This window comes from Anopheles gambiae, chromosome 2 (genome assembly GCF_943734735.2).
Source record: "Anopheles gambiae chromosome 2, idAnoGambNW_F1_1, whole genome shotgun sequence".
Lineage (NCBI taxonomy): Eukaryota > Metazoa > Arthropoda > Insecta > Diptera > Culicidae > Anopheles > Anopheles gambiae.
Genome location: NC_064601.1, coordinates 106,278,557 through 106,290,630, shown reverse-complemented (window position 1 = coordinate 106,290,630; position 12,074 = coordinate 106,278,557). Strand labels below are relative to the sequence as shown.

General features: G+C 47.9%; 2 protein-coding genes and 1 long non-coding RNA gene across 3 annotated transcripts in view; 1 reads left to right on the top strand and 2 right to left on the bottom strand.

The window, feature by feature from the left end:
• The window catches only part of LOC133391263 (homeotic protein female sterile), a 142,780-nt gene that overhangs the window by 120,899 nt on the left and 9,807 nt on the right, over positions 1-12,074 (top strand). Inside the window, exons 3-4 of the mRNA XM_061643670.1 lie at positions 897-1,087; positions 10,336-10,998. Of these exons, the coding sequence (XP_061499654.1) occupies positions 897-1,087; positions 10,336-10,998 (854 nt within the window). The remainder of the gene's footprint in view (positions 1-896; positions 1,088-10,335; positions 10,999-12,074) is intronic.
• Positions 1,075-3,655, bottom strand: LOC3290223 (uncharacterized). Its single transcript, XM_061643671.1, has one exon. It carries the CDS (start codon positions 1,702-1,704, stop codon positions 1,114-1,116), a length of 591 nt encoding a protein of 196 aa, XP_061499655.1. The 5' UTR covers positions 1,705-3,655; the 3' UTR covers positions 1,075-1,113.
• Positions 4,393-10,436, bottom strand: LOC133391264 (uncharacterized). Its single transcript, XR_009764746.1, has 2 exons — positions 10,306-10,436; positions 4,393-5,226 (listed from the first exon to the last, which is right to left on the bottom strand). It is a non-coding gene; the product is annotated as an uncharacterized LOC133391264 (long non-coding RNA).

The window sequence follows — 12,074 nt, the reverse complement described above, 5'->3', positions numbered from 1 at the left end:
GCGTTTGGAAGTGGCAATGATGCACATTCATTGCGATGAGCATTCGCTCTCCCCATTTCGGGTTTAAGCGCGACTGCGCGACGAGACGGATCCCCTCCGATAAGTTTTTGTTTTCTTTTGTTGCTTCTCTCGCTCTGGGCTCTGCTGGTTTTTTTTTGCTGGTGGGGCGGGTGTCTGCGAGCGGTTTTGGAATGGGAATGCAATGCGATGAGCCGGCCCCCGGACACCCGCACTATCGCCATATGTAGCGCACGGTCCTCCCGCCGAACGCAGACACCTCAGTAGCGCCGAAAGAGGGGCCATTAGAAATCGTAGCACGCTACAGACGAAACCGATTAGTGTACGTTACCGCCCACCCCGACCCTGATGATAATGGTGGCCAGTTAGGAGAGCCACATGACTGTCGCACGCGTGTGTTGTGTGTGTGTGTGTGTGTGTTTGTCGAAGGTGGAGGAAGAGGGCGTGTTAATTTTGGGTTTTGCTTGACCGTCACGACCGACGAGAGAGAAGTCGGTCGCCACCGGTTCTAAGGTCGACTGCCAGTGCCATTAGACTGATCGTTTAGCTACCAGCATGCGTGCGATCGGTAGCCAATTTGTATCACGCTGGTTAAACTGCCGACAACGCTATCTGTCGCATCGTGGGGGACACACTCGCCGTCTCCGAGAGCTCAATTATTGGCCATCGTGCGCGAGGCTTTCCAATCATGTCGTGACACGGTTAGAGGGTCGCCGCAGGGAAACTGTGACACGGTTTCCGAAGCAAGTAAAAGTCGGTAGCTACACAGTTGCCACATTGGGGGATTATTTTCTTTTGCCAACTTCTCTTACAAGGATCTGTTTCTTCATTACAACTCAATAAAACATCGTATTTTTTTGCCCTTTTCTCTCCTCCAGGCTACATCTACTGGTTGGTGTCGTTCTCCGTGCTCTGCGCCCTGGTCCTTGGGCTGTTCGGCGTGTTTCGCTGCCTGCGCGCGACGACCACCGGTACGCGAGCGACCGCCGAAGCGCTGACGCTGCCGATCCAGTTCCTCACCGACGATCTTGCTCCTCTAGACGCCAACTTGAACCACCTGCCGGTACCCGTAAGTATTCAAACACATCTCCTCTTCTATAACAGCTCCAGCTGCTGCTGCAGCGTCTTCGTTTGCCAAAGCCAAACCAGCGGAAGCATCGCCGCCACCAGACGGGAAACCCGCCGGCTCACCGCACCATCCAGCTCGAACGTACAGAGCCCCTCGAAGATTTTGCTGCGCAGGGGAAAGGTACGTGGGCAGCGCCGTGCCGGCAGGCCCAGCTCGGCACTCGACTCGGCAAGCGAGTAGAACGGGAAGTAGTTGCACACGAGCTGGAAACCGTCGCGATACTTGGCCGCGGCACACCCGACCCGTTCCAGGCTGGCCCAGGTCAGCAGGGTGAAGTTGTTCAGCACCGAGTACTGCATCTGCAGGCTGGCCGTTATCTTCGGATCGGGCGTTTCGTCCTTCTGCAGGTACCAGTTGCGCAGGACGTCGAATGCGTAGTACTTGGGCAGGTAGCGCTCGACCACGAACGCTTTGCTTTGGCGCACGTTGCGGTAATCGCGGCTGTAGACGGAGGGGTTCTGGAGCTGGGTGCAAGGGTCGGGTTCGTAGCGCTCGCAGCTGGCCAGGTGTAGCCGGGCCATCCGCGCCAACTCAGCGTCCCAGACGAGCTTCTTCATGTTGGTGACCTGGGAGCGGATCGCAAACCGATTCCGCACGCCATTGTGCGCGTCCAGGATGGTGGTCCAGAGGTCGGAGTTGCCCAGGAGTTGCTGGAAGTTGGGGCAGTGCTCGGGGGAGCGGGCTGGAACGGTTGGCTGTAATGGGAAAGGTCAGAAATTGGTTATTTAGTGGAAATTACTAGAAAAAAAAACTGGTTCTTACTTACCCTTTCGCACAGTGTGTGCAGCTGAGCTCCGGCACATTCCAGCTGACAGTAGTTGGTGTACTCGCCGGAAAGGAAAATGGAGTTCAGATGGTGTTCTGTCTCGCCGGCAGTAAGGTTCGCTGCCATTAGAGCCAGCAAGAACTTGCAGAGTACCACGAGCTTCATGACTTTGTTTGTAGAAAAGTCGGCTCGACTAATTGAATTTTCTGTTTTGTAATCCTACTCTGTTATGACGTGGTTGTCAAGAAGTAGCCTACTATGATCAATTATTTAAAGAATGTTGATGTTTTTGAAGATTTTTTTACTGAATGGGATGGATTGAAAGAAAATAAAAGGAGGATAAGACTAATCGTAAAACCCCAATACAGTGGCTCTCTAAATGTATGGTGTACTCAACCTTTGCGCAAAATTTTCCAATATCTTAGCCAATTCTCAAGCTAGATATAAACTCTAGATGCCATTGAATGCCATTGAAAAAATCTTTCTTAGCATCTTGTTCCAACATGGATTATCATATGTTGTCTGTGCTATTCTGGCCAAAATGTGCAAAAACAACGTGATACGAAGTCAAATAATTGATGGTCCTATGTATCTTTGAAGAAACGGAAAAAGTGCCAAAATTTGTTTGGGTTTCTTGAGCAATACGGGTAACTGTCCTTGTCAAGCTAAATTTTAATAAACAACATAGCCTGTTGTTGGGCGTCATGAGTTCCTTAGACATAAATCGTAATAAAACAACCCACAAAATTGTATCCTTTGGACATATTTTGATGAGCGAGTTGTCTGTAGGTTAATTGTTTACACTTGGACAAGATATTTAATTATATAAGTTTCCTTAAATAACTTTTCCAATCAACCTTTTGAGAGCCACTGCAGTTAAGCTATAAATCGTGTTTAAGGCCAATTTTTCGTTTGTATCAATTTTATTTATTTTTTTTATAGTGCGAACTTATTAGTTCAATTTCAATTGCATGCTATCTATTGAATTTTGCTTTTTGATAAGTTTTGCATAGAACGAATCTCCTCAATTCTTAAAAAGAATGTTTTGTCCCATGCTGTTTTTTGTAGAAAGTTGTTTTACCTTTAAACTGTAAGCCTGTTATTACACATCCAACGATTGCCTTCCTATTGCATTTTTACTGCTTTAATGATGCATACCAGCGTCTATTGCAGTGCCAAAGTTAAGCTGTTGTTTAGTCTTTCAAACCCTCTAACCCTAGAAGAAAGTGTAAAAAATGCATTCGAACGCACTTTCATCCATTATATTCTGGGAAGTAAACCCCGTTACGCCAATACGTATTTACGCCCTGGAAGGAGGGGGCCCACCGGACACCGCCGACCTACTTGGGCGTCTAGTTTCCCGCCGATTACTTTCGAAATGGCGCGTCGCGCGTCTCGGACCCGCCCGGACAAATAAAATGAAAAAAACAGTGACAGTCAACAATTTCACCAAAACAAAGTGCGCACTGTTGTTGTGTCGCAAAGCCCTCCTAAGGCTCGGTAACCATTTCTACGAACTACCGTTGGCGACCAACAATCGCGAGTGGGGTGACAAACACAATCTAATGAAATACGCCAGCCCGTTGGTCCACAGCAACGGATCGAATGAACAACAGCCATTTTCTCACAGCAGCGGCTTGTTCCCGCTTTGCGCAACTAACGCGCTCGCGCGACGATAGGATGTGACAGCGCTGAGTTGATGGAGGAGTGAGGGTGACAGGTTGGCAGAAGCAAAAAACGAAAAAAAACAGCATAAATAAATAAACAAATAAAAGCAGGCCAACCCTGCGGGGTGCTGAGAATCGGGGCAGTATGGACGGAGGTTTATCATTTCCCAAGCGAAAGCGAAAGTCTCAGTGGCATGTAGCACACACACACACACACAAACTGCATTCCCACCAGCAAGCAGCACACTATGGGATGGGTGGGATATGCAATAATCGAGTGACAAACCACCACACCAAACGCGGGGTGGCAGACGGCAACGGCGGTGTGTTGGAGGACCGTTTGGTGGACCGTTGCAGCGAAGTCGAAAAGGCTAATTTTAATTGCTCGCATTAAAAACGATGGCAGTATTTTGATGGGTGGTTGAATAATAAATAAATCGCTTTACGCCGTGTTGCGTGTGTGGTTCGAGCAGACCGAACCGAACGAGAAGACCGTGCACAAGAGTAAAAGGGGGGGACTTGTGGCTTTAATTTTTCATCGCAAATTTTTCCCTCTTCCTGTACCATGATTGGAATCGTGAGTTTTTGTTTTCTTTCTTTGGCCTTCTCTTGATGATTGCACGTTAGCGGTCAGCGGAGGGGGGGGGGGGGACTGTGTGACACTCACGGTGGTTTTCATCGACCATGCGTCTCCACGGTCACGGGAATGCTTTGCGAACGATTGAGGCGATTGCAGCGACAGACATTACTGGGTCAAGGATGTGGGAATGGTTTAATTGTTGCGGCCAGCTGAGAAACGGGTTAAGCACGGGTTGATTTATTGCAATTCTATGTGTTTATTGGGAAATTAATAAACAATTACAAATGTTTGCTCATCGGACAGTTGTTCATGGGTTGTTTGCTTTACTGTTCTGAGACTTTTTCCTCTGAAATCGCACGCTTAAAGCAAGTGTTGTATTTGCTACTAGCTTTTTTTTTTAATTTACATTCTTTTAATCGCATTTTGATAATAAACGTTACTGCAAACGTATTTGTATGTTTTTAATTATTTTGAATTGTCATAGTATTGGATGAAGTTGAATATTCCTTTTTTCTAACAACAGCTTTTACGAATCAATACTTTTAAAAAATTATGTAATGGTTTGGTTAAACGCTATGCTGTATTTTAATATTGCCTTTCACATAATATAGCTTTTTTTTGTAATAAAAAAAAACATAACCACATCCACCTGAAGCATTGTCCCACCTGATGGTTTGAAAAACAAAACCACCTTATGCCCGAACCACCTTCCAGCAGAATTAACACACCGAAAAGGCAAGAAATAAAACAAATTAAATCGACGACGCTGCGAAATAGAGACGTTAACGTCGATCGTGAGCGAGACTTGCACTTCGTTTGGCAACTGTTACGGACGCCCACCTGGCCCACCATTGGGCGAAATGCCGCCCCGGATCCGCAGGTGGGCGAGAGAGGCGACAGCACTTTGTGATCGGTCGGTGGTTGGCGGTATATCATGTTCCATAAGCCTTCCATCCTCCCCGAAAAGGGGATGCATCTTGACGTGTCGTGCTCTTTTTCCAGCAACGCGCGCGTACGACCATCGATCACACCCATGCCGCCGGCCAAAGCAGCAACCACGCCGGACCTGAAATCGAACGCAAAGCAAACACGATACATCACACTCGTGAGTCTCAGGCGAGGCTTCCTTTGGGTCGGGAGATTGGACATTTTCCCTCGCTCTTGTTGTTGTTTAGTCTTGTTAAGAGATTCCAGGGAGTGGGGGGGGGGGGGGAGGAGCAGGGAGAGATGGAGGAGATTGCTTGTTAAACTGCTATGATTTGCCATTTATTTTTATCAGCTTCATTTTCGATGCATTCTTTCCGCTCTCTGCAGTCTTCGCGATCGTGTCGCCGTGTTTCCGTTCCGTTGCTGTTGTGTCCAGCACACACACACACACACATTCCGGGCTGGTGGTCGTCAATAAATCTTCGTGACGGTTTCGAGGCGGTCGCTCTCTCTGTCTCTATAGCGATCTGTCTCGAGTCGTTCGCGCCCGGTGCACGACTTCTTCTCGCACTATCTAATCGCACCGTTTTGGCTTTGGACGCGAAGGAGACCCGTTTTGTGTGTGCGCTGTGGGAAGTTATGCATCATATAGCACCTAATTAATTATCGAATCGAAGCATGATTAATCTTCCCAAGCAGCCCGTCACGATATCTTGTAAATGTTAATGTATTGTGTATGCTGGGGAGGTGAAAAAAAGTCAAACCCATTGCGTCACAAACCACCCGAGACCTGAACATCGCGCAACGAAATTGTCATGTTTTGAGGTTTTGGATATCTTTTCTTTGTGGTTGGTTGGCTGCAGTATGTGGTTAAAGTCTTGACCCTTTTCCACCCTCCCAAAAAGAACACCCCCTTCAGGCAGGGGAGAGATACAAAAAAAAAACATCGTACATCGGATGAATAGCAACAATAAAAGAGTTGCATGTTTATTGACTCAAACTGTGTCTGGCGGCGCGGTAAGTTCCGAGGGAGGTTCCGAACATATTTGGAAGGAGAGCACTGTGTGTGTGTGTGTGTGTGTGTGGATATGTCTGGGTTTAAATTTGCGCTTTGTCAGTCGAAATGCAAACTCCCCCCGCCAAACAGCCGAGCACCACTGAGGACACCCCGCTGCAATTCTTTCTGCGTTTTTTTGTCGGAACTGGCTCGCTCGAAAAGTCACTCGGCACAAACGGAGGTTGATGACCAGTGTACCAAACCAAAGGCGTGAGGATTGGACCGGGAAAAGGGGAAGGGGGGAACACACCAGACCAGACACCTCGTGCTGCGACGCAACGCACGCTGCCGCTGTTTGTGTTGGCCATCTGCATGTGCAATTCAGCACGATTCGGTCATTTTAGCACGTTCCGTTTGTGCAGACATGACCGCCATGGGGGTTGCTGCTGCTGCTGCTGCTGCTGCTACGATTGTTCCTTCGACAGCCTCTCCCCTGACCACCAGCTGACCGCGCACAGTGCACTGCAACACTTCCATCAAGTGGCCGTCCAGACGATGACGACGACGACGATGTAGACCGGCACGCTCGTTGAACATTTTGTCTGTTTCGGTGTCGAATTGTATGTTTGCTTTTCGTGTCTCCGGTGCTCTTTTTTTCCTCTCTTTTCCATTCCTCCTCCTCCATTCTCTTCTTGTCATAGTCGCTTGGTGGGGTTGTGTTTGGCTCGGTCCTGGTGTCCCGTTCCATTCTCAAAAGCACGCCAGAGAAGAAGACGCAACCATCATTGCAAATAACGATTGCATCTCGGGATGAGGAACGCTGTGTGGTGTGTGTGTTTTTGGGGATATATTCTTGCCATTCGAACAACACAACATCTTTGAAACATCTCTCCCCCATCCCATGTGCATGCCTGTCCCAGGATTTCGTTTTCGGCAGGGTGACTGATTTGTCTGAAAGATAAACTGACAAGCTTTTGGCGTGAGGGAGAGATGAAGGAGTGTTCAGAAAAATCAGAACCTACGGTGCATTGGTGGACACAAAAAAAGTATGTGCATCGTTTGTGTCATTGTCATACAGCCCGTGGGATGGCCGGCACTGGTGCGGCAGGTCGTCCCTGCTGCCAATTTTTGCAGCTGGTCCAGGCGAGAGGGTCTTCAACAACAAGGCTAGCAAATCTCGACCAAAGCAAACTGTGAAGGTCACCGACGACCCGCGTGCATACTAATAGACGACGCTACAATGCAAATCATGATCATCAATGGTCGGTACCAGGGTACAGTCTGAAGATTCGAGAACTGTTTGGAACGTTTGCAGTTTTGTGGATGCGATGTGCTAGATTTAATCTGTGGGTGGGGGATTTAACTCGAATTTATTGCACTTGGTTTGGTGCATTGGGTGTGTGCAGAAGTGAGCTTTTTTGGAAAGGATGGTTGTACGGGCTTTTGGAAGTCGTCCTGACCCTACTTTGCTATCCTTTTTGACATTGACCCTAATGTCCTAATAATAAAATAGAAAGATTTTCCCTTTTTGCTGAACTCAATGTTGGGATTTCGACTCAAAAGACAATGAACTTGTTCATCTCATATTGAGATAATGACTGGTACGCCACTGCTCGTTGGTTTTCAATCTCCAGTGGGTCCTCACGGCCCTCTGAGCAGAGTATCTTGATGAGGGGGGTAATGCCATTTGCTTTCAATAATTTTCCTCTCTACTGAACGCTCCTAAACCACCGTAAATCTAAGTTGTAAAGTTCCACTGATCACACCTCTCTTCGAGTGCCCATTACCGTTTGTAGCGTATCTTCGACGCAACCAAAGCACTCAAATTGCAATTTGTAAGATATCTGTTTTTTTTTTTTTGTATTCCAATCTTCTTTTCACACTTAACCACCTTTTCAGCAGTGTGTGTGTGTGTGTGTGTGGTTTTGCCATGAAATTCAATTTCATCTTCTGCGCGCGAATCGTGTGTGTGCCTTGTCTTCCTGAGAAATGGCAACATTGAACCAATTCCACTATCAAACCCAATTGAGAGTAATCAACATAATCATGACGATGCGTACGGGGAATGGCAGGCAGAGGACGATGAGTGGGAAGGACGACCAAAGAGAGATAGAGAACTAAAGTATGCATGCATGTGTGTGTGTGTGTGTGTGCGTTGGACAATTCAAGGCGAAACGCACCATTAGATCCGCCTGAATTTCATCACACACAATAGCAATCACAACCTCCACCAAATGCACATTTGCAGCTCTCCGCTAAATTGCCCGTTAGTGCATCAGTGGTAGCTGAGTAGTCGCGTCGGCTCCATAATTAGTGTGTTCTTCGAAGCAGAGAACCAACGGGTCTTCTCCAATGCATGTCATTGCACAGATTGCAATTCCGAGTGCGTTATTTCCCCGTAAGCAACAAAAACCTTCTCTCTTTCTATGTAGAGAACATGATCTCGGGAGGGTTTACATGGACCAAAACTGTGCAAACTGTATGCAGAAAACCACACAAAGATCATTAAAACCGATCATCAAATCGCATCATTGATTGATTGGCTGGCTTGCTGGCCTACTGCATATTCACCACCATCTTCTCCCCCGTGATTGTGTGCCTCCAATCATTGAACAAAACGCTCAACAATAATGTTGCAATGGACGCAATCGCTGGCTAGTTCTTGCTCGCCTTTTTTGTGTTCAATTGCGCCTACACCTCGAAAGCTTCCCTGTGCCGTTGTTTTTAATTGAATTCGTCTGGGCTACCACCCCCCGCCCCAACCGACATCGATATTAGAGCTCAATTAGAGCGGCTTTCGTGTAAGTGGGCACCAAAACATGGGCCCTTGTTGAACACGCATACGCGTTTGTTAATGATAGTGTAGCGCGACTTGTCGGGCGGTGTAACGGTTTTATTGCAACCCTTTTCGGCTGCAAAAAGGAGAGGAGGCAGAGTGGTGAAACCCACTGAGAGCAAAATATACACAGCCGATCGTCCGATTTTCACCCACTTTCGGCTGTCATCGTTACTCTTGGGCGCATTTTTGCAAAGGATTAAATGCTTCCCAACGGAGCGAAGCTTCATGTGCTGTTTGCGTTCTTAAAACCTCGAATTCCTCAAGCGTCTACGCGTTCTTTGTATTTCGTAGCGCGGTATTCGTTCCTGTCATTGGTGCATGCATCGGTACCGGTGTTTGCTGCCCCATGGTGGTGCTATTTTTTGCCTACCGTTTGTTGTTTGCATTCCGCCACATGATTTAAATGACGCTGCGAGAGCCCCCGTCGCGATCCAACCAAAGTGGGCAAACGACTTTCGGCAATGAATTATGGCCATGCACTGTAATGTAATGTCCCCCCACTTAATGGCAGGTTACTGCTTGAGTGTTTAGGCGTTTTTTATCAACTTTAAAGAAAAAGGGTGGATAACTTGTCTTTCTGTGTTCTAAAATTGAATTTAGATAATATGATGATTGCTTCCCCTAACTGTAATAAATTACAATATCACTCCAAAGGTTGACTCCATGTATGTGAAAATAATTAATCGCCCCAGTCACCCGCCAGCGCTATCTGGCCTGTCTGTCTGTCTGTCTGGCCACTCGTAGCACTTCACGCCAGTGACTTGATTTGGTGCTGTTCTACCTTAGTTGCCCCCTCTTCCCCTTCATAGGTGAAACAAGCCGCGTAACGGTGGCGGAATGAAATTTTGGCCCAATTTGCAAACTCGGTTGCGCACCGCCATTTGTGACGAGACCCTGCGAAATGCCCCTGCTGCTCTGCCCCTTCTCTGGCCAGCAATTAGCATTCCATTAGCTTGGGCAATTAATTAATTAATTTGTTTATTACTCGCCAACCACACGCACATTTTGGGCACCTTAGGTAGGATTGGGGACCAAGAACCTCAACTCAAAGCAAACAAACTTCACCTTGCTTGCTGCACATGCCCAACTGCTTCAATCGATTCACTGTGCTTTTGAATCGTAAAAGGAGCGTGTGTGTGTGTGTGTCTGTGAAGGTGTCGGTGGGCATTTGCATTTTGCAACTTCAGCAACTGCAGCACTGGGCGCGCAGCCGACTCGGTATGCGGCAAACGTTTGGCAATCGAAGAACAATTCCCCCTCGAGACCTGTTTTGTTTTTGCGCGCAGTGTCTGTACGCCTTGTCATTGTTCCTGTTCCTGTGTGGGGGGAAGCATTCGTGGCACTACTATTAGTTCTTCTTTCTACTAGAAACTCACCAATACCTTTTTCTTTCTCGCTTTCCCCGCCCACAGATGCTATCGGTACAGTCACCGGGCTGCGCGGGGATGGAGCGGCTCGGCGTTCCTGCCCGCGGTTCCATCGGATCACCACCGTTAAGGAACGAACGGGCGGGCTTCCATCACCAACAGCAGTCACAACAGCAGCAACAGCAGCAGCAGCAGCAGCAACAACAATCGCAACAAACTCCACAACAGCAGCAACAGCAGCAGCAGTCAGCGCAACAGCAGCAACAATCGCAGCAAAACCACCACCGCCATCATCATCATCATCACAATCACCATCATCATCCACACCAGTATCATCAGCAGACGGCGGTGGCGTCATCCGGGCACAGCAACCTGCGGTTCAGCAGCAGTGATCTGATACTGAGCAGCACCACCAGTAGCAACTTTCGCAGCAACAACCACAATCAATCCTATCTGTTCATTCCGCACCAATCGAACAACGTCGGTGGTGGTGGTGGTGGTGGTGGTGGTGGTGGTAGTAGTAGTGGTAGCAGTAGCATCAACTACAAGACGCACTATAGCAATAGCTCGTACGGTGGCAGTAGCATCGGCAGCTCGGCCAGCTCCAACCCGGTGACGACCGGCTTCCCGCACTGCATCTACCATGTGCCGCTGCCGGACGGGGAGTTTGGACCGGATCGGGACCTGCGGATACGGACACCGTGCCAGGTAGGTTGACTTGAAGTCTTGCCTAAGTTGTCCCTTTTTTGGGGTGGGATCTTTTGAGTTGAATGCGAGGAAATTGAAGCTCTGTTTAGGTACTGCTTTTTGGGTAGTTTCCGGGTGAAGATGCTTCATATGTTAGTTATAAAAGTTTCCCAGAATTTCTTACAGTCTTTTATCTGAATGCTTCCTACGACTTGTCAACTACTTTGAAGCCAACAGGCTGTATGTTTGTTACAAAAATATTTGAGAGATTGACAAAAATCCTTGAGAAATAATCCAAAATCCTCAGGCAAACTCCAGGATGTGTTAGTGAAACGTTCAAATCAGTAGCCTTGAAAAGACGTGGCCAGCCATCAGTAAAGGGCATGATAGACGCCTATTCCTCAAGAAAAAACAGTTAATACAAGTGAATCAGACACTGATTAACGTGAAATGAACGGCTTAGTAATTGGTCATTAAAGCTCGACCAGGGATTGACATTCGTGTAATGTCTACACGTGATTCGTGATGGAATGGAATATGGTTTAGCCACATAATAATCAGACCGCTCTCGTGATCATAAAATGACTCAATCGACCTATCGATAGCAGCACACAAACTCACATTCACATCTCACACTACATCCGGTCACACAAACGCGCGCAAATCGAGAACTTATGTGTGTGAGTGGGCTAAAACACTGTAAAGTGCGATCGGATCGTAAAGCTTTAGTCAGATCACTTCAACCACTTTATGATTTAATCATCCGCGCCACCCGGTGTGTGTTCGTGTGTGTGCTTGTCAAGACTGTGTTTGCATTCCACGCTGGCACCGCCAACACACCCTATCACGCCGTCCGAAGATGCATTGCTCGTGGCTTGGCGTGTGCTGCAGTGCTTTCGTTCGCCGCCTGCTGCCCAGACGAGCGCGTTGCACACACGTGTGCTGCGGCTGCGATGACGCAGTAGACGACCAACGCTAATGACGTGCATTCGAAAGCAACTAACGCCCGTGGAGTCGTGCAGTTGGGGCGGGTGAGAACTTTTCCACTTGAAAACAGTGTGCGCACTTCTGTACAGTGCATGTGGTGGAAAATCCGA